Consider the following 22,778-nt stretch of genomic DNA (forward strand, 5'->3'; position numbering starts at 1 on the left):
ACTTAACCTCTCCTGATCTTAAGAAGCTATCGATAACTGCTGGGCCTTCATTGGTGATCACAGACACCAATTGTCTAGTTTTCTTTGGATTCTAAAAACTCTCAGCGTAAACAATGACTATTTTAATAAAACTTTATATCCAACTTGAGTTGTACAAACTAATTTCGTTACCTGTTGACAACACTACTGCTTACTCGAAGTGCGGGAGGGGGGAGGGCGAGGTTATGAGTAGACTCGATGCTCACAGCTTTCATAATTATCGAACACAACCAATTCTAAACCACGTCAAATGATTTCAAACTTTTCTTGAATTTTGGGGGTGAGGTTGTGTGAATTTTATGGTGACTGTACGTACGTTTATAAACGCTAGTAAGGTTGAGTGTGCAGGGAGGAGCATTGACGTCATTTGTGTATCTAACGATTATGCGTGTTCCAGCAGTGGTGTCTAGTGACGCTTGTGTTACTAAAATTATGTATGGAGTTCATGAACACGACACAGACTTTAAAGGTACCAGGTATTTAATCATTGTGATCACCCAGGTCATCACGATGTAGATAAACAGAGGGTGTAGATGGAAGTGGCGGGGGAGGTGTGGGGAGGTGGAGGCGCGGCCTTCACGTCGTGACGTGCGAGGCCACCAGTAAATATTTACCAGGGATCAAGATCTGGGTTCGGGTTCTTAAAGACTCCTACGTTAAATTTACCTCAAATTGGGGATACGAGAACGAATCTTAGTTGCTCACACTGTAACATAAACGTGGCTGCCGAAATACTGTACATGCACAGAGGTTACCATAATTATCTAGGATGTTTTCTTATTTGTTAGTTTAGTTTGGGTGGCTAGTTACCTACAACCTTTTGTGGATATGAATTCTACACCTAGTCATAAATCACCTTTACCCAGATTCCATATTAAACCATTACCACTAGTCGTCCCAGTTGGATAACCTCGTCCTGTGTCTTAAGTCGATTTAGCTTCAGTAATCCTGTGCAGGGGCGGATCCAGGAATATCAACCCCCCCACCCAGCTGGGGGGTGCTGTAAGTCCCCCCTGATTTTTTTTTAAATCTGACCAATATCATGGGCATTTTGAGGCCATTTGATGTCATGTGCACTTGATATTAGGAGATATTCTGAGGTCAATAGGAATTACTGTTTACAATAAAAAAAATACCAAGGGGGCCAGGACCCCCCCTGGATCCGCCCTTCTTGTGGTAAAGGTACCATTTGTCTCTTGCTGGTTTACATGTATTCTACTATGTTCAAGAAATCAACACTTGAGGTTTGCCTGCGGTATATACTGTAGAGTCATGTTGTCTTAATACGCAGTTTCTCCCTCCAAAACGTGGGCTTGACCTTCACCGTTGAGAAGGTGAGCTAACTTTTGCAGTGGTCGAACAAATGTTTTATAATTTTCAAATTCACTAAAATTGCCGTCAATACAAGATGGCCACTGAACCCTTTCTTCATATAATTTTTCTTGAATAAACTTTAGGCACCCATAACCGGTGATAATATTTACGGACTTTACCGGGGTATCAGTGATGAAGAGTAGCACACTTCACTCCGCACTGTGACTCAGGTTGAATCCCTGCTTAAAAGGTGAATGTAAGAATGGTGTCAAAAAGTGTACTCCGGTGTCTTCCTGTACTAACTCGAGGGGATGACCATCACTGGTTATGGTTATTGACATGAAAAAATTACTGATGTTATAAGTCTATATATAGTGTCTTTCTAAATTCATGGAAGAGATGTTCTCCGGCAAGACGCTCGGGGTCTGGCCATGTCACTTACCTCACTGCACTCTTACTGCTGCTTAAGGAGAAGGGGACGGCATCGGGAACAACCAGAGACGACATTCTCGATGTCCCGGTCGATCCATTGGCAACATCTTGCTAATTAAATGCCGCTATTATTAATGTTGATAAAATATTGATGGGGTGAGCGAAGCGTAGCTCAGCTGATGGTATCATCGGCCACGGGGTCCCTCTCCAAGTGGCGTTCGAGGAGATGGTTGAAGCCCACCCCAGCAGATGTGCCTTTCTGTGAAACAATTTCCATTTTTGGCTAAGTAAGTGTCTGTACTTGACCATAACTAGCAGTTGAAGTGCGCGGACTTAACAGCACTATCCCTGCTTTATTCTTTTGTACTCAAGTTGTATGTGTGAGTTTAAGAAGTGGAGGCGTGGGTTCATTCACCAGTATCATGCAAACTCCAACGCGTAAATATTGAGTCTTGTCCTTCTCCCGACTTATCGAACCTACTCTGATAAAATTCCTGGCTTTGGGCCTGATGACACGACCCACTTGCCCACCACCAGTTCAATTTTAAGCGGATGGATGACTTGTTGACTTATAATTACAACTCTTGACTATCATGGTCTATTACGGGAACTTGATTTATGGAACTTAATGGGGATAGGACATCATGTAGGAGCTGTCACTATAGTTTACAGACACGACTCGGGATTTTTTTTTTAAGAGTAGTCGATTGTCCCCAAAATTATCACTTATTTAGAATGTATACGCACTAACGCCCTTTCGTACGTTCAAAATTAAACATAAGGAAAAGCCAGATCGATCTACTGTGCATTAAAACCGGTGGCATTGTAAACAGTTCAGTAGTGTACATGAAGCGAGTTGTGGGAAATGAAGTAGTGTGTGGAAACAATCGCTCAGCACACAAGTTGTACCGGGCATATGTATCCTCGTATTATCAGAAAACAAACCCACCCGCCTACCCACAGTGTCATATAATATTAAGCTGGTGTAGATGTGACGAGCTGTCTTAATACTGTCACTTGTAAGACTGTGCGACGTTGAGACATTTTTTATGGTATTGTAGGTGGAGAGGTCGGTTAGAACAAGTTAAAATTAAGTTTGACTTTGTTGAAGATTTATTGGGTTTATACTAAGACAAATACGGTCGTCTTTTTTCTGTAAATGTGTACTTGATTCTGGTGATTATGTGATCATTTTCATGTTCGGTGTACTATTCTAGATATTTATATTTATTTAAAGATGGTAATAATTTTCATAGTGAGTGGGCTTTGAGGGGTGTAGTGATGGGCGTTGTGGTGGGAAGGGGTGCAGTAAATGAAGGGTGTTGTGGTGGGGTGTAGTAAGTGATGGGTGCTGTGGTGCAGGCGTGTCAGTCCCCCCTCACTCTCACAACACCTTACCCTCACGCATCATATCTCATTTAAAAATGGCGGCGTTGCTTGACTTCGAAATATTTCTGGATTAGGGTAGTGCGCAGTTGCTTGCCGGGATGTGGCTGTTGTTCTTTCGCGTTAAGAAAATTAAGACAAACGACAATGTCTCTCAACCTTCCTATATTTTAGTTATAAGAACGCCTCCCTCATCTCACTCCTTAAGGAAGACGATTTTTAAACCGAACTTCAATAGGTGTGGAAAGGGTTACGCACGTGTGAAGAGGCCTCGTGACTAGGAGTACTAAGCTGCCTCCTCCAAGGTCACGGCGGGACTGGCGACAGTCGGCGCCACAAAGCCAGGGGAGTATTGATGGTTGCCTTACGCTGTACTGTAGGTGGCAGTAGTGGTGGTTGGAGGGGAGGGGGAGACGGTATCACCAAACCACGAGGAAAATTGTATTCGGCGTCTGTACACACCGACATTTGACCACTAGTATACTCATTCCTGTTTTAACTTACCTGTGCAGTATGACGAAGCTATACATTTAATGTATGTCCTTCAATACACCCGAGTGTCTCATATGAACACAAACTTGTTCTGTACATACTACAATGTGCTTATCTAAATAAACAACATTCAATTGTGTAACTTCATAACCACTTGTTACTGCCTGGACTATAATTAATATACTAAACTAATTAGTGTATGTATTATATTATAAAACTACAGATTTTCGTCATAAGTAGTCCGTCCTCACAACTTCAAGAGCTCAGGCTCTCAACTGGCTCAGCCATGTTAATATTGTTATTATTATTATTGCCTGTATATGTATTTTTCTGGCAAAATAAACTGTTTCTATATCAATAACAACTGAAGTACACCCCGTTGAGCTGAACAATTGGGGTGGAGACCAAGGATAGTGTCAGTCTGTCTTTCTAGATGACTTGTAAATGTGGTAACTTGAAGAAATAAAGTCAGATTTTCATTTAATCTGTTTTGTGGATGTAACCTAACCAGAGGTCGACGTCTGGGAGGAGATGAAAGCCCGTTTGTTTCTGATGACGAGTGACCTTTGTGTTTAACTTGTCTTGATTATTGTGTATAAAATTGAAATTGCTAAAAGCATTGATATGTCATCGTGACTTATGATGTGTATAATGCAGCCTGAAACAGTGATTATTAAAAGTGAAACATCCTCAGTACCAAATAGTGAAATTGGTAGTTATGGCATTAGTTTGTTACTGGGACCAAGAGCGTATTTTTGGTGGCAGACGTTATGTCATGTTTACTGTTCCCTGCTGGTGACCTTGATACACATGCCTCGTCTTCGCTCGACAGTATGTCGGTAAGGAGGAGGAATTTTGGGCAAGAGTAATGTTCACCTACCCAACAGCCATGGCCGTATACATGTGGCGCCAAAACAACACAAGGTACAGTAGAAGTATACCCATAAAGTTATGTTTGCAACCTACAACGTGGTTTATTTTATTATACTGTATATCAAATTACTTTTCTACAGTTAATTGTATTTTTCACCGCGTACACTGTGACTTTAGAGGTATAATTGCAAATAAAACATCCCTACCGCCCATGGTGTGTTGTATACAATACTGTCTACAAGTCACAGTGCACGTAGTGAAGAGTACAGTTATGTGTTAATCGATATAGGTTTTAAATACAATCAGGAACATAACGAGGTGCTGGAGATGTAACTTGCTCAGGGGAATAGTAGAAACCAGCACCAAGAGACAAACAACCTACATTATCACACACTACTTGTATTTACACCCCACTTGTTTTACTTAGGTTTGGCCAGGCTTAATGTAAGAAATTCCTTTCGCTATGTTCCCTCACACCCACGTCTTTCCCAGTTTCCAAAAATAAACAATCAAAATGCGGAAGTGTTGAGGTAGAGAAACGAGACTGTTGACCCGCCGGACTAATATCCTGATATGAATCCCATTTAAAACCCTCATCGTCATTGTTTACGTTGGCTAATTCACCCAACACCCACATTTCTCTTGCAAGTATATGACTGTACAGCACGAACTTAATAGGTCTTAATCCATTACATATCTCTTCACATTTTAATCCGTACTTGTATACGTGTGTGTGTATTAAACTGTATTGCCCTGTAAGGTATTGTGTACACATGCTATGCGAGCTGTCGCGTATCTGCCAACGGGTTTATCTAGTAAATGCAGTGTTTACATCACAAGGAAGAATAAAGACTGCGGTGTATATTTTGGTAGGTGTCACCTGGAGTCTGGTTGGCACAACTGGCTGTCTGGTTTTAGGTGTGAGCTGCAGTGTGCCACCTACTGATTACCATTATCGTATTTATATTCACTCTGGCGGATGACAGTTTCTCCTCCACATTGTTGTGTTAGTAGTGTACCCACCGGGCTAACACCAGAAACTACTGTACTGTAATTTATTCATACAGTTGTTGAAAGGTGCCTTGGTAGAGACGGACTCTCGTTCTCTCTATCACCACTCCTATCCTACATGAAATACCTGTTTGATATTCTTACAGTAAATTGTCATATTAAAATGGGTTGAATTCAGTGTGGAGAGATCAACAGGTGTGATACATACTTCATGCCGTTAGTAAATTGCAAGATTTCGTCCATTCATAATTCGTGTCCAGTCTATCATTTGAAGGACTCTTGTTTGCTTTTTCTAATAACGGGTTTATTATTTTCTTGGTACAGTAGATAAAGGGCGAAACAATGCCTATGTTGACAATGTATCATCTGTAATACTGTACTGGGATTTCTTATACATTGTGTTTGGGATAACTGCCAGGTGGTGGTGGGGAGGAGACTCTGTACATACTGCTGAACTTTTGAGAGTCTGAGAAGTCAATTTGAAAATAATTTAAATGAATGTTCCCAGGCGCCACCCCACCCCCCAAAATACTCCTCGGTATTTATCCTGACCCGTTGCACATTACCCTGCGAGAACTTATTACTTCAGTAAAAAAAAAAAAATAATAATGTGTCCTCGAGGTGTCCATGGCCTGATTCAATGTGGTGTCCCAGGAATGGTGAGGAAGGGGGAAGAATGTGGCTGTTGGCTGGAGTGGCAGACAGACACACCAACACAGGTAGTCAACAGAATCAGCTGTATGTGCAAAGTGTCCCTGTTGACAGGTGAACATGATGTGTTACAGGTGAGTTAACTGGCGAGTTGGTTACCCAGTATATTGTTTACCGGCAGGTAACAAATGTCACAGAGGTGTCAGACTTGTTCCATACCCTAAAATCTTATAAGAGAATCATCAAAAACGTGAAGCAAGCATGTGTGTTAGTGTTGGCAATGACTGTTACTGCTCAATTAAACCTTCGCTTGAGAATTTCGCTGTACAGGTACTAGGATTCCGACGACATATCCCAAGCTAAATAATAATATAATAAAATTCGTGTTTTTAAGTGAATTAACCCTCTTGTGGTCTTTTGATGCAAGTTGTGTCGCTAACTGCTCCATCTAAGTTCCTCCCACTATTCTTGTGGGCTGGCAGATGCATCTCTAAGGGTGCAATTGGGTCTGGATCGCTCTACCCAATATTTAATAAAACGGAAAAGCTGTTCCTGTTACCTCTGTAAGCTGTGTCAAAAGACTGCGATCGGGTGAGATTTCCGACCATGGCCAAGAGTACCAAAGGGTTAATGAGTATAGTATAGTACACTATTGTATTGCACATTGGTCAGGTATTTTTCAAGGTAAACAGCACAAGGCATGCACTAACCACAACATTCTTCCAGTCTTACCTTAAGCAGTTACAAATATTGTACTGGCTTTCTTAAAGCATATGTACGAAAATCTTTGCCGGTTATGAATGCAAGATAACTTTTAACGTTATGTGAATGGTCATTGGGAAATTCCAGTTCTGCATTGAACTAATGGGGTTCCTCGCCATTGGGAAATGTACATACATCAGTGTAATATTTGGGATTACATCTACGACTATTGATTACACAGTTTGAGATCAAGACGGAGGACACAATGGGTGGAATGAGCAACCAGTCAACTATTAACTCGCACTTTTCAAAGAAACCAAAGGTGGACCGTGCTCAGTGGATTTGACCGTATAGGAACAAAATGTGTCAGGCCAAATTTTGTCCTCTACTGAGTCTTAAAGCATTGTTATCTGCACACAGCTTCATTTCTTCATGATAATTATTGGTAACTCACATCATCTTAATGTTTAATAGAAATTTTAACTAGTTCTTGGGCTAGTAATGTTTTGATTTTCTGATAATGTACAGTATTGAAAAATAGCATTAGCTTTGTTTGTCTTGTATGTAAACTTTGTAATTCAATCATAGAAATGTATTGGTAGTAAAGGGATGTTAATAGTAATTTGTCCAATTTAGTGATGTTCATTGTTATGTAATGTGTTCTCTTGTCCCAGATGGTAGAATGTCCTCGGTAGCAGGAGGCGCCTCAGCTGACACTTCTACCACTACTGCTGTTCCTGCTTCATTTATTCCTTTGTTTGTCCCTCCTCCTCCTCGCCAATTTCCTTGGGAAAATCACAAAGTAACGAAGACATCATCAAAAGCTTCTAAATCCATCAGTTTACCTGGTATGGAGACTGCACAAAATCCTTCAGTACAAATCCATCCTCTGCCTTCATCCTCCTCACCACCACTGCCTCCACCACTTGAGTCTACGTCTCTCACATCCCCTCCGCCTCCTGACCTTCCTCCCCCTCCTGATTTTTATCCATCCTCATCTTCTCCTCCACCACCACCACCCCCACCTTCTTACCTCTTTCCTGAACTGTCATCAGAAGACCTTCCACCACCACCTCCTCCCCACCTTTTCCTGGATGTGTCGCATAAACCACCTCCTTTATACATTTGTTCCTATGATCCACCTTCCCCAGAAATTAAATCTGAATATGACCCACAGCTTCCTCCAGGCTTTTCAACACAGACTAAACATTTTCCACTTTCACCACAACCCCCTCCGGTCCCTCCACCACCACGACCTACGCCTCCACCTCCTCCGACCCCACCAGTCCGCCAGGCATCGAGAGAGAACCTTGCTATACAAACACATCCCTCAAATGGTGATAATACAATAGCTGTGTCAGAAGGAACTGCATACACAGCACCTGACGAATCTAAGGTTTCAAGAGTACCATCCAATACTACTGATGAATACTTTAAACACATTCAAGAAGGAACTTCTGATGATCGACCACCCTCAAGCATAATATCTTCATCAACACTTACTGCAACTTTTCTTCAGACACCAGAATCTGGAATGTCTCCACTACCACCACATGCCCTCAGGGTCTCACCTGTTTCCACTGACGCCATTACACCATCCTCACAGTTGACTGGAACTGATGACCTCACTATGACGCCTACATTCAGTGATCTCATTTACACGCCAAACTTTTATGACAACAGTAAAGACTCGACCCTCGACATGGATACACCTGAGGCTACACCCCAGCTCTCGGTAACTCCAGGAACGCCTTCATTTACTCCAGCAGAAGAGGCTGTCTCACCTGTGCCTACTAAAAGCCAAACTGATTATGCATTATCACCTCAGTATGGTGTAGGGAAACATGACAGTGATTCTGAATCAGAGAGGACTGATTATCTATTTTCTGAAAGATCATATCTTGAGACACTGGTTGGCTCCAACACAGCCACTACCACTACAGCTGGACAGGCACAAATTTTCTCTCCAATGTCTACTGAGCCTACATCTCTCTTCTCTCTCCCCACTGACAGTGATACAATATCTGCTGACTTTGACTCCTTTGCTGCAGATACATTGTCCCCAACAGCTGAATATGATTTCCTCTCAGCTGATGTTGAGACCTCCAGTGTTGACACACATGTAACAGCCAGTGTAGTTGGTATGAACATAACTTCCGCATCACCTGGAATCTCTGACACAGCCTATACCACAGCAGACAGTGCTCTTGGCTCAGCCACGATGTCACCAGCATTTACTGAATCTTGTACCATTACTCCTTTACCTACTGAATATGTTACACCAATGTCCACAAATCCCACAACACCTATCCCATCTCCTGTCGCTTCTTCACCTCTACCTTACTTTGATGCATATCCTTCCTCTGAATATGTAACATCAACCCTGCCCTCTAAATCTTTGTCTTTCTCCAACATGGAGACCCCCAGCACCTTGACAGTGTCAGTGATGTCATCACAGGATTACTCACCCTACTCAGAATCCAGCAGTGCAGAGAGGTTAGTCCGTTGTCAAACCTCAGACACTACGGTGGTGGTGAACTCAAAACAGAGCTCGGAAATAATGTCGCTTGTGCCTCTAACCATACCCACCTCCTCTTCACAGCACACTCTTTGTCACGATTCTAAGCAATCTGTAAATACACAAAACCAGAACACAATTTTGCGAAGCTCAGATACTGTTGAAAAAATGAAAAATAAAGATGAATCTAGGGTAAATGAAGATGAACAAAATTTATCTGAATGTAAACAAGAATTTAAGGAAAATAAACAAATTTCTGTAACTGATCAAAAAGATGACATGTCAGTTGAACATAATAAGGAAGAATCATCAGCACAAGAGCCTGGCATTAGCGAACAAAAAGATGGAGAAAAAGAACAGTCACGTGTAGAAAATGAACCCCAGGTAAAAAATTCCTGCCAGAAAATTAAGGAAGCTACGCTTGACATTGTTGACGACAAATGTGAAAAAGATACGACAATGAACCAAGAAGTAATTAATAAAACAGATGAAACAGAAATAAGTGACATCCAAGTTAAACTGAGTGAAACAATGCCCAAAGATGCCACGGGAGATCATGAAGCAATGGATGTTGATGCGAGCCAAGATACTGGTAGGACAGAGGGGAGTAATGCTATATCTGTAGCTACGCTTAAAACTGAAAAGGTTTCTCAAGAACAGGAGGTTAAGAGCAGAGATAAAATTTCCCAGAATGCATCCCAAGAACGGACTCAAGAAATTTATGAAATGATGGAAGATGTGAATGGAAATATTAGTTATGTATTGGAAGATAAGCAAGAAAAGTGTGTTGAAGTTCTTTATGAGGCAGAACAGGAGTCAAATGTAAATGGAAATACAAAAAGTGACAATCAAAATGACAATGTGGAAGATGTTTTGATAGAAAAAGAAAAGGAACCTATGGAAATAATAGATGATAAGAATATGAAAGATATTGTGAAATATACATCTGGAAAGCAGGAAGGTGAAGCTCAGAATGAAGATGGCTGTGCAATAACAAAAGAAAAGCTACCTGTCCCAACCTCACTGAGTGCTGGAAACACACCACCAAGATCTCCTGGTACAAGATGGAAGAGATCATCCCTACCATCCTCCCCAACACATTATAGTACCACTCCCAGTCAGACGTTCACAATCTCTCATGCAACTTCTTCTCTGTCATCTAAATCGAGGTCTGTTCCTTCATCTCCTCTCCCATACATGAGTGCTAGTGTGGGAGGAAGCATGTCACCCAAGAAAATGTCTCCCTCTCCAACACTCACCAGTCCATCAAGTACTGGTGTGGCCTCTCCAAAAAGAAGACCCAAGGCTATCCCACTCTCTACATCACCTAAAGAAGCCTTGCAGCTCCTGGATGCTGTAGTTGTAGATTTGGAAAACATGTCTGCTGATCTCCCAACCTCATCATACCTAAAGCAAGATAGACTATCTAATAAAGTAATTTCCTCAAAGTACTCTGATGAGAGCACAGACATAAAAAGTGGAGAAGCATTTTTACACCAACAAGACAAGATATCAGGCTTAGAATCAGAGATCAAATCAGCATCAAGTTCTGAAAATCAGGTACAAGAAGTAGCAGACAGTTCACATACAGAGGAGGTAAACCTAGAGTCCGGATCAGACTCCTGTCAAAAACATCACGTTATCATATCAACAGACAGTGAAACAGAAATCGTAGGTGCTACAGAACACACACACACGGAGAATTCTGAAGTGCATAACCAGACATGTGTGTCCTCAGTAAATATTTCTTTGATGGCTGTCCCTCATGACAATCGACACAATGTAAGACTATCACCACCACCTCCAGTTGTATCCAAACCCTCAGATGGTACTTGTTCTGTTGCTACAGTTAATTCACATTCAGATCTTACCACTCTCCCCTCTGTTAAACCTTCAAGTTCATCATCTGATAGATTATCTTCAATTAGTGAGCATAGTATTGCTAATGTCACTCTGTCTAATGCATGTAGTGATGTAAGTGTTTCATCTTTTTCATCAGAGCATTGTGTTAATAATTTAGAAGCTTCCACTAATACTGATGCCAAAGGAGTAATCCATAAAGAGACATTACCAGAAGATGAAACAATACAGAAGAATGACCTTAATACAGCTACGTCTTCTGATAAAAAACTCTTACCAGAAGAGGGTACAAAAGAGAACTCTGAAGTTGTAGATCTTGGGATACATGTTAATAAAAGTAATACTCTCACCCGGTCATCTGTAGAAAGAGTTCATGTAGATTATAACTGTAAGAGTAATCATGACAATGAAGAAGTAATCTTAGAAAATAGTTCTAGCATTAATGATACAAAACCTATTAAAAGCAGTGATTTCCCACCCTCACAGTCTTCTTCCCCACTTGGCAGCATTGTGGAAGATGTTGCTCCGCCTTCGTCAACCTCCCGCGCCAAGACTCCCCCTCTGCCTCCTCCTCGGTCTTGTGTCAACACTCCCAGACCAGCTGTTGGAGCTCCTCTGCCCCCTCCAAGGCAGTACATGCTTATCCCAATTAACCAACCTCAAAGCACACAGAGAAGATACAGTCCCCCACCTGCTCCACCTCGATCCACATCCATTCGTAAATCTTCTCCCCCACCACCACCTCCGCCTCGGTCTGCTATTCACACTCCATCAGCAAAAAATGAGTGGATTGATTTCCCTCCGCTTCCTCCACCTCCTCCAACATGCATCAACACTCCATCCACTCCTCCACCAAAGTTAACACCTGTACCAGAAGAGTCATCAACTCCCTCCACACCCCTTCCTCCCACACGACCTTCTCCAAGTAATTCCCTAGTAGGATCGTCCTCAAAGCTGCATGAAGCAAGGAAAACAGAAACTTCGTCTTACAACACTCGGTCACTAACAGCTACACTAGTAACACAAGACACATCCTCAGAACTAAAAATTTCTTGTGATGGTGATCCTCCAGCTCTTCCACCACCTCCGGAGGAAGATTTTGAAGAGGATCCACCGCCACCACCTCCTCCCCCAGTTGAATCTGAAGATGAAACAGTGCCTCCTTTACCTCTTCCTCCTCCTCCTCCTGATGCTTTATTTTGTCCTCCACCTCCACCACCCCCTCCACCCAGAGTTAAACCTACAGTTCCCCCACTTCCTTCACCTCCATTTGTCACCTATTCCTCTCCAGAATCTTCAGTAAGGAGGTCAACAGAACCATTTCCTAGCCATCATAAACTGTCTTCTAACCCTTGCAGTATTGCTCCTCCTTCAGAGTCTGAAACAATGTCAAGTGATTCGTCTGCCATGCCTCCACCAGCATCATCAGAATCGCCCACATCAGAAGTACCAAGTATCCCTCCACCACCAATGCCTTGCCTTACTTCTTCAGCAGCTTCTCCACTCGTGCTTCCTTTACCACATTCACCCACACCTCATGAATCAAAGGCTTTACTATCCACATCTCCTACTCCATTTGCTCCCTTACCCCCAAGAGCACCGTCTCCTATTGTAAGTACAACAGCAGCTCCAAAGTCACCCTTGATAACAACTACACCATATGGCAAAATGGTCATCATTCGGTCAGATTTGCCACTTCCATCACCAGAAGAAGAAATAAGATCAACATTTGCCAGTGTGAAGGACTGGGGGATGCTGTATGAGAATGTTGATACTCTTTCCATCTACACTCAACTACGCCCAGTTATTCAGCAAGGACCTCAGTAAGTACAAGAACCTTTTATAGGATCAACAGCCATGTACTGTACAGTACATCTATAAACAATTAAAGGGTTAGTAAAATAATGTTTAATAGAATGAGTAGATGATTTGCTTAAAAGTGTCAGTCAGTGGTGCCTGGGTAGGTAGTGCATGAGACTAGTTTTGAGACCATGTACAGTACGAGTGTTCCCTTGCTATATGAATGTTCGAAATACAAAAATTCACTGACCGGTATACTGTACAAAAGCTTCTCCCTCTTTTACGAATTTTGGTCCAAAATTCAGATGACAGGAGTCAGTTAGGGTGGCCACATCCCCCCGAGCCCTCTTCCTACCAGGCTGAGGTGTGAGCTATGTTATGGTTATTTTTTTAACTCATAATTTGGGGTAGATGTACTAAACTGTATTTTTTTTTTAACTCGTTTACGTGCAATACACAATCCTTAACAGATTATGCCAAACAAAATAATACTGTAATTATTGTAAGGTAAAAAAACATAGAGGGAATAAACATTTCTTTGTGGGTAAGAGCGGAAGGGGGAAGCCGGAGCCCCGTTGCTAAGGGTCGACATAAACAGTGACCCAGCTAGGCTGCTTTGCTATGGCGAGGCTCGAGGCCATGCAGCCAATGTCTATGCAGCCAATGTCTATGCAAATGGCAGCTGTGTTAAACATTTATTTAGCTTTTCCTTAATGGTTTTAGCTGCATATTTTCATCAAGATAGTATTAATGTTTTTAATGTGTTAGGTAGTAAATTACAGTACGGATGTGTACAATTTATCATCAGTTAGGTCTTTATTTTTTATTTTTTCGTGAACTGATTTCAGGTTTTGGGGATGTGATATTGGTGATTTCTTGTCATTGGGGAACTGAACCCTATTTTTCCTGTGTTCTTTTATTTGATACGAAAATTCACTTAAAGAATAGATTTTCAGAACCTAACCCATTCGTATAGCGATGGATGCCTGAACAAGTCTCGTACTGTTTTCTAATTATTGAAATGCACTTTAAAACAATTGGCATAAGCTTGTATATTTACAAAATAAGTGGTGACAGTGCTGTATAATTTTTGTTTTGTTTTAAAGTTAGGATATTTGGTCTCTTGAATATTTCTTATAATATACATACAATTGTAGGTATACTAACAAGTACATGCAACCAGTTACAAAGACAAACTTTCATCTTCTTATCTGTTAAGTGCAAATATAAATTGACACAAGCTCATCAGCGGTGAAGAGTATAAGTAAATTGAACTATATTTCATATGGACGAACGTGTATGTATACAGTGTGTTTATTTAATACTTTTCAAGTACAGTACTGTATTGTACATTATGCTTCAACATTTCTTCTCCAACAGATGTGGCATTGTAGCTCTAAGCATGGCTTCACAAGTCTTTCCCGAAACGGTAGATGTTGCAGACTTGCTCGAAGCTGCCAAGAAACAAAGCTGCTCTTGCCATGGTGAGATGTTCAGCTCTGATGCAATGTCTAAACTAGCTGAAAGTATTAACGGTATGGAGGCAACTGTGCGGAGAGACATTTTATGCAACCCCAGAAATATGCTGGAGGTTTTGATGCAGGGAGACCTGATTCTTGTGCCGTATCCTTTTTTATGCAACTACAGTATTGAGTCTGTGACTTTTTATTTTAACAGGATATGGCAGAATTTCTCAACAGGTTTATACACATGATGGTGAGTGATTCTATTACAAAAAAATGGTGTTTTACAGGGTATTAGTTAAGGGGATGTACAGAAATGACCCCACCTCCCAATTAGACACAATCAACAGGTGTATGGGGCTGGTAACTTTATTCCCTGTGTTTTAGTTGTATGAAGTGACAGTGATAAAGTAGTTAAACACCTTTGGACCTCATGGAAAGGAAACATCTTAACAGAACACTCCTACTTTATTTGTATTATTGCTAGAATATTGAAAAAAAAAATAAGAAGGAACTTGGTGAGGATACTTAAGCATGATTTTTTTTATCGGACTTTATTTGATAGTAACAACTGAAGATGGATAAAAGTATATACTGTATTGCTCTAGTCAATGAAGCATTTGAAGTACTTCTTCCTCCCATTACTTAAGTTGGCTTTCTTTAACAAGAGCTGTCAGGCAAAGGACATAAGCTAGAAATGGGGACGAGTTTAGTGACCATTACACTACCAGTCATCATCAATACCTACTACATAGCAAGTAAGGGTGTAGCAGTAAATAGTAGATGCCATGATATGTTGTACTTGACTCGGTACAATACAAATCAAAGTACAGGTACAATATTCAGTTCATTGCAATATGATTGTGTGTTTACTTGAAATGTGGCAGCTGTTTTCACTTTACCTATAACACTGTTCATTTCAATGATATGTACTTATGTTTGTCAGTATACAGTACATTATTTAATATTATTTTTCTAATTAATTCAGTATAGTGTTATTGTAAATTACATTTTTTGATAGCGTGATGATACAATATTCAAAGAAGTAAAATTCAAATTAAAGTTAATACTGTGCCTGTCTTGTTAAATTGTTTTATCTTTATAATGATTAAACAAAATATTAACTTGGCCAAACTGTGGGAACAGCTGCAACATACTATAATACAGGGTATCTATTATAATAACAGTATTTTTGCATTGAATATTGTACAGGTATATATTACAATACAGTACAGCTCTATTTAGGTCGATGTTCACCTTAGATAGCAAGTTATGCATTTCGTAAGTACCTTAATTAGTTGCATTATCATTTATGCAATTGATGAAATATTACCCTATTTCATAAAAATGCAATTTCCTTAACCAAATATTAGTTATGATGCCGAACGTAATTATATGCCAGGACTCCGGGGTGGCCACAAGGCACACTGGGGTATCATTTGTGGTTGTCTAGTCCAGTGCCAGTCCCTCAATATACATATGGGTGGAGCATCTAAGTTAGATTCTCATGTTGACCATCTGTGGCATCTCCGTCCAAGAAGCAAAGTGGGAGTTACATATTCGGCCAAGAACAGAGATGGCAGTGTGACACCTAGCACACCAGTTGTACCTGGATCTCCAATTATAAGACGTAGACCTTTAAGAACACCAGAACTACCAGCTGCTTCCCCAATTAATGAGGATTTCAAAATCTCGGAAACATCACGTCGAGAAGGTTCTTTGAGCAGAGGTTCAGAAATGGATACTTGGAGTATCAACAACAGTCGAGTAAATACACCAATGTTACCCGACTTTCTACAAGATGAAATTAAACTGGTAGCTTTATGGAGGCAAGGTAAGAGTAGAAAATTAGTTGCAGCTCCCTTGGAACAGTTATGTGAAAGCAATGACCAACTTTTAGAATACCCACCAGCTTCCACACCATCAGAACTGGAATATATCATTGGTTCTGTACAAGATGGTCTTGCTGGTCAAGTTGTTGTGTTGCATAAAACTAAAACAGCACTATCAGACTTAGTAGGAATACTTCAGGAGAAAAAATCTTGTTAATCTGGACTTAAGTTACCATTTCAAGTTTAGTAAATAAAAAGAATATCAAAATTACAAGATTAAAATTATCAGGACTTTTTCCAATTATTAAAAATAAGTGATTCATATTACAGTACTAATTTAAAAAATACTTGTACCAAGAATTTGTCTGGGACTGTAATTCTGTTCACAGAACAAATTTATTACTTTGATCAGTGCCACTTAAAAGCTACTGTATTATGAGATTGGCATCCTATCTATAATCAGTTATTCTTGAGACCATTGGATTGAAATATAGGCAGTAGGGCAATTTTTATTAAAAATGAATCTTGTGGCATTCATGAATACAGTACAGTATATATAATTTTTTTGTTTAGCTTCTGAGTATGTATTTAGTGCTAGCTGAAATGTAAGATTATTTTATTCTTCCAAGGAATCCTAAGTGTTTGATACTTAAAATATACTCATATTCACTCATTTCAGTAAATATTACTGAATATTTATAACTGTAAACCACTTGCTCTCTTATGTACTGAAAAAGTTACAGTATTCTCAAGAGTCAGTAACACAAAATTGTATGCATCCATGAAATTAAATATCTAGCAAAACTTATGGCATTTATAATCAAATGATTGTATATTCTTTATGCATTTCCACAGTTTTCAAGATAGAACTGAAATTTGGTAGGAAGGCGGCCTAGGAGATGGGTAAAGCTGGGCAACTCGCCAAGTTTAATGGATACAGCATTTTTGGGCCCAAAAGAACACTTTTTTTCAGTTGGCAGTGATGTATGAAAGCCAATAAATGACATTTTGCAACCTGAATTGACAGTTGCAAAACATGAATGGACATATATTACAACAAATGACATAGGAGACATACTGTACTTTGAGTTCAAGCGTTCACTATGTTGAGAGCCTGAGTGAATGTTCGAATTCAAAGTCTATGTCTCCTATGTCGTTTGTTGCTATATTTGTCAGTTCATGTTTTACAACTGTCGATTCAGGTTGCAAAATGTCATTCATTGGCCTTTGTAAATCACCACAAAATGAAAAACTGTCAATTCAGACAAAAATATAAATAAAATGCTGCATTTCCCATAAATTCATATATTGAACATTGGGTTTGCTAAAAGAATGTTAACAGGACATTTACCTTTTTCATAGCATTTATTTTGGCTAAATATATATGTAATATACGTAGTAAATATTTGTCATATAGCATTATGGTTCATGTTGAAAAAATGGGTGGTATGTAAAACACAGGTTTAACCTGGCATTTATTCTGTAATGTAACTGCCATTGGCCTTGTTCACATAGAATGTCCACTACAAAGAAAAACACAGATTTAAATATCAGGCTCATCCTCCACATGTCTCCTCCTGATTAACATTAATATGTACCATCTCACTGCTTTTGAAAGACATAGGAATCCTTCATGATGATTGATCACTTGGGTTGCTGGTTTTATGTGTGCTGCTTCTACTGTACATCATCAACATATCTATATCAAGATGCACCTCTTGCTATTATCCCACTTGCCGTTACACTCAAAAGTTATCCATATACTTGTAGAGGCAAGCCAAGAGGTGCATTTAGGTATAGATACATTGAAGACGTGCAGCAGGAGAGAGCAGTACAAAAACCAATAATCCTAGCGATCAATCATTATGAAGGAATATATCTTTCAAAAGCAGTGAGAAGGTATATATTAATGTTAATCAAAACCCAGAAGGATGAACCTGATATTTAAACCTGTGTTCCTCTTTGTAGTAGACATTCTATGTCAGGCAAGGGCAGACTAAAATAAACTCCAGCTCAATATACATATATATAACATTACATTATAAACAAACAATACAATGTAAAGTGGATATGAATAAATTATATGCAAGTCAAAGGACATGTGTATATAAACATAAGAGGCTTGCCTTCACAATAATGAAATTGCATTTTCTCTACATACATTACAGTGAAATATACACTAGCAGTAAGGGCAATGTACAGTTGCCAGCAGAAGTCCTCCCACAGCTCTGTTATGGGAGAACTTTTGCTGGCAACTGTACATGAAAGAGTTTATTTGTCAGAACATGATACAGGCTCATGTGAAGTGATGGGTTGGAACTTTTTAGGGAAGTACCATTTAAGAATATGTCTTTAACAGCAGTAAGAAATAGTGAATGACAACATTTGGGGAAAATACCTTCATGTATGTAAGTATATGTATATCTATGCACCAGGGCCTGCAGGTGCCAAGGCATATGGGCCTGCATGGGCCAGGGGCTGTACTCTATTAAGCATGCATGCTGAAGCCATTAACCATGCATACATATGGATTCAGCCATAAGATCCAGTAATAGACTCCACTATTGACCATATGGTCAGATGGACCTTGCTAGACTCAGTGTAGCTGAGCATCCCAGCCAATATACTGTGTACTCTTGTGTTTGTTATTACATCATTTTGTTTGAAGCCTCTCATTGGCACATTTGCCATCTAGAATTTGTGTGACTGGACCTTCACAAATAGTAAAGGAGTATCCCTGATATTAACCAATAACACTGGTGGTAACTGGAGCGTTCTATTCATTGTCGACACCTGTACAGGCACACCAAAGTTTATTGATATATTCTATAAATTACTATTTTCAAAATACAAACTTATAAGTTCTTTACAAAACTCAGCTACCAATATGTAGGGTATAAATTTATATGAAAGTACTGTACTTGTGGGTTTGTAAACATTATCACCGAGAAGGTGTCTTATCTGCAATATGTGTGTTATATTTCCACCTTTATGACAGGCTAGCATAAAGAAGTGCAAACAATAATTTAATTTCTATTTACTATACAATAGTCATTACAGATATCCCCTCGTTTAACGATCAGGATGTGCTCAGGGAAACCAATCATGAAGCGAAATGGTCGCTAAAACAAGGTATAATGAGAAATATCCTAAACGAGGAATACTATCTGTAGATAATGGCACGTAATTGTGTAGTGAATCGCCAATTCTCCACCCAGTGTACCAGAGTGAAGCTGATCTGTGAAAGGTTGCTCAACTTGTAGTTAGCAACACAGCTAGCTAGGAAGAAGAGCGGCTCTTCCAGCTGTTTGCTGTCTCGTGATGAAACGATTGCTAAATGGCAAAACGAGGGAAAATATGTACAATTTGCTATAATAATACACTACAGTACACAAAAATAAAGAACTAACCAAGTCCACATCAAGAAGCAGACAGTAAAGTCACCATGTGTCCTCTCTCAGGCTGGCACATCACTCAGACGTGGAAATGAGGCTGGAGAGTCTGCATTGTCTTGGGTGGGTGGCAGGATGAGAGCTTTAGGCTTGAAGAGGGTGACGCCTGATAGGTGCGGGAGTGATGACTGTGGCGTCTTTGGCTTGAAGAACTTGGTGATAGGCACCCAACATTATCACAAAATTACCACTTTACAAATTATCACATTAGTACCGGGTTTATGAACAGTCTGTATAGTACTCAATATCCCATAAAAGTTGCAACAAAAACAGCAATGCACAGCAATTGATAATGTATTTAGTAATATCAGCGCAACACGGAAGACAACGATCAAATGATAGGTGGTAAACACTTAGTAGTACATGGCACGCGGGTAGTGTAAAGAAATGTCAGTAGAGATGCACACGACTTCCCGGTTATTTCACCTTCCCTCTTGAATTTTCCCCAGTGAGTCAAAGATTGTTAAACCGAAAATTTACAATCGTTAAGTGAGAAAGGTGTTAAAAATTTTTAATTGCCAAGTGAACGATTGTTAAACGAGGGATACCTGTACCATATAAGATGTGCCTTTGATGGTTGAGAATGAAGTGTGAAATCTTTATCTACTGTTATTATTTCTGTATACCTGGAGGAGGGGGGGGGGGTGGCCCTCCCATTAAGGGACTGGCTGAGTGAATTAGTCCAGTATTGGAAGGGTTTACTGTACAGACATGTGGGCATAAATAAATACCTACAGAGTAAGTGTCACTATATGCATCTAGATAACTACTAACAGATCATCCTCCTGCTCCTTTATGACACATCTACTCTGAAACTTACATGTAAAAACCCATAAAAAATAATTATCTTCTACCTTACTAAAAAAATATGAAATCAATTAATAAAATTTCTTAATTTCAGAAAATTTTAATTAAACTATGCATAATTATGTCGAAGACAGTACTGTACTGTAGTTGGGATAATTTGTAAATCAGTCTGCTAACAAATGACCAAGAAGAAATACAGTACATACCACCACACTTACATACTCAAGAAGAAAGAGCAGCAAGGCGACCAGGGGCCCCCATTACTCCTCCTCCTGGGTGTGCTCCAGAACCACACAACAAGAGGCCATCAATGGGTGTGAAAGGACTTGGCTGTGTGGGTGATGGTCGTGATATGAACAACTGATCCAGTGACATACTACCATGGAAAATATTCTGGAAAAAAAAATACTGTATATAATTCTGTATAAATAGTTTTCTTAAACTAACAACATTGTATCTTACATAAATGCAGATACTGTATAAGGTAGGGTAATAAAGGCAAATTTGGAACCAATTGCTGAGACATGCTAGTTGCACAGTGCCTCCACTGAAATGGTCAGATTTCTGAGAACTATACAACCCCAACTCAGGGAGCAATTACTTGGCTAAATATGCTATACATCATAATATCTTGTGGGTTTGCAATGAAAATTTATATATTTTTGATAAAGTGTACAGGGGGAAATATTTGTATTTATCTTATGTAAGGTCTGGTGCAGCTTTAAAATGTGTGTTAAGGTGAACATATCACTCCAGTTACCACTAGTGTATATATTTATACAGTATTTAAATATATATTCTAAACGGGTTTAATTATTTTAGAGGTCATTAATTAATGCTAATTACTTAACAATTTAAATTCTCAATCCATATCCTTCATTGGTATGTAAAAGAGTACCTTTTGTATGAAATTGTTTAACAAAATCTATGTAATGACCTCAACTGCCAAAATGCAAGGTAATAAGTCAGGCATTTCTGGGACAACTTAGGATTCTAGTGAAAACTAACATGCTTAAATGGTAAGTTAGTTCATATTGTTGATAAAATATACCTATACTGGATAGCTAAAGGGGATTTAAAACTTACAGGCACATTGTAATGACATTTTAAATACTGTATTAGCCATTGCACTCCAGACAAATTTATGTAAAATACAGGTCCTCACCTAAGGCAAGTCTTTGGGAATCTACCTATACTGTACAAGCAAAATTATTTGTGGTATTAATCTATCCAGCACAAAGAAAAACCCACCGACTAACATGGTACCTATTCCAAATTTGGAGAGCAACAAACCCCACAAAGCCTGGTACTCTCCTCCCTGGCTAAGTAATGCACAATACATTATATAAACCAGCATAATAACTTGGCTACATTATGTACAATAACCCGGTCAAATTAGGCTAACGATATGTAAACTAGGTTAATCCACATGGATCCTCTCCTAGATCATTTGATCAAGGAGTGTGAGGTAACATGACAGCCTCTTTCTCATCTATTGGTTCTTTTATACAGTAACTTGGCATATCAAGAGACTAAACTAGGTATACTCTAAAAATGATTTAAATGGGAAGAGAACACTGCCACAAATTAAGTAATATTCTTACCCCTCCAGTTAGCCCAAACACTCGCTCCAGTTCTGGTGGTGGCAACACTTCATATCCAATTATGCTCTCTTTGAAGCCTGGTGCATATTCCTCCACTATATTAAAAATCTGTAAGTTAAAGCCCAAATAATATTACAGAGTATAACAAGTAAAAACAGGTATCTTTTATATTTCATAACAGCCATAATTTTGATAACGTGTTTCATTTATTCTTGGCTGAATCACTGCAATATATTTATCAACTTATTACTTGTGCAGCGTAAGAACCCATAGAGAGACCAGACCAGATATTCAATACTAACAGAACTATCCAGTATAAATAAATACAGTATCCTGGCAAATCACAATCAAAATTGCAATAGATCTTGGGATTTTTTTTTGCTTCGCCTCCTATTTTTCTGGTGACCCTGCAACTGCTATGAACCATATTACTAAGTTAAACAAATTATGTACAGCTGAATACATCCTCCACAATATCCCCAACAAAGAAAAAATTCTCCTTAGATTCAAACTTGTGACTGACCAGGGCTGTGGAGTCGGTA

The 22,778-nt window shown here is 39.5% G+C and overlaps 2 protein-coding genes across 4 annotated transcripts in view; one reads left to right on the forward strand and one right to left on the reverse strand.

Annotated features, from left to right (window-relative positions):
- Positions 1 to 17,177, forward strand: part of LOC121872022 (SH3 domain-containing protein C23A1.17-like) — a 30,308-nt gene extending 13,131 nt beyond the window's left edge. For 2 of the 3 annotated variants that reach the window (XM_042374663.1, XM_042374664.1), the window contains exons 3-6: positions 7,142 to 7,345; positions 7,575 to 13,101; positions 14,459 to 14,701; positions 15,915 to 17,177. In XM_042374663.1, the coding sequence (XP_042230597.1) occupies positions 7,333 to 7,345; positions 7,575 to 13,101; positions 14,459 to 14,701; positions 15,915 to 16,590 (6,459 nt within the window). In that variant the 5' untranslated portion in view covers positions 7,142 to 7,332 and the 3' untranslated portion in view covers positions 16,591 to 17,177. The remainder of the gene's footprint in view (positions 1 to 7,141; positions 7,346 to 7,574; positions 13,102 to 14,458; positions 14,702 to 15,914) is intronic. The other variant, XM_042374665.1, reaches the window with a different exon arrangement.
- Positions 17,178 to 19,669: 2,492 nt separating this feature from the next.
- The window catches only part of LOC121872023 (pyridine nucleotide-disulfide oxidoreductase domain-containing protein 2-like), a 15,076-nt gene continuing 11,967 nt past the window's right edge, over positions 19,670 to 22,778 (reverse strand). Inside the window, exons 10-11 of the mRNA XM_042374666.1 lie at positions 22,237 to 22,344; positions 19,670 to 21,025 (exon numbers count right to left, since the gene is read on the reverse strand). Of these exons, the coding sequence (XP_042230600.1) occupies positions 20,855 to 21,025; positions 22,237 to 22,344 (279 nt within the window). The 3' untranslated portion in view covers positions 19,670 to 20,854. The remainder of the gene's footprint in view (positions 21,026 to 22,236; positions 22,345 to 22,778) is intronic.

The sequence above is a fragment of the Homarus americanus genome, unplaced genomic scaffold (genome assembly GCF_018991925.1).
Source record: "Homarus americanus isolate GMGI-L3 unplaced genomic scaffold, GMGI_Hamer_2.0 scaffold51476, whole genome shotgun sequence".
Lineage (NCBI taxonomy): Eukaryota > Metazoa > Arthropoda > Malacostraca > Decapoda > Nephropidae > Homarus > Homarus americanus.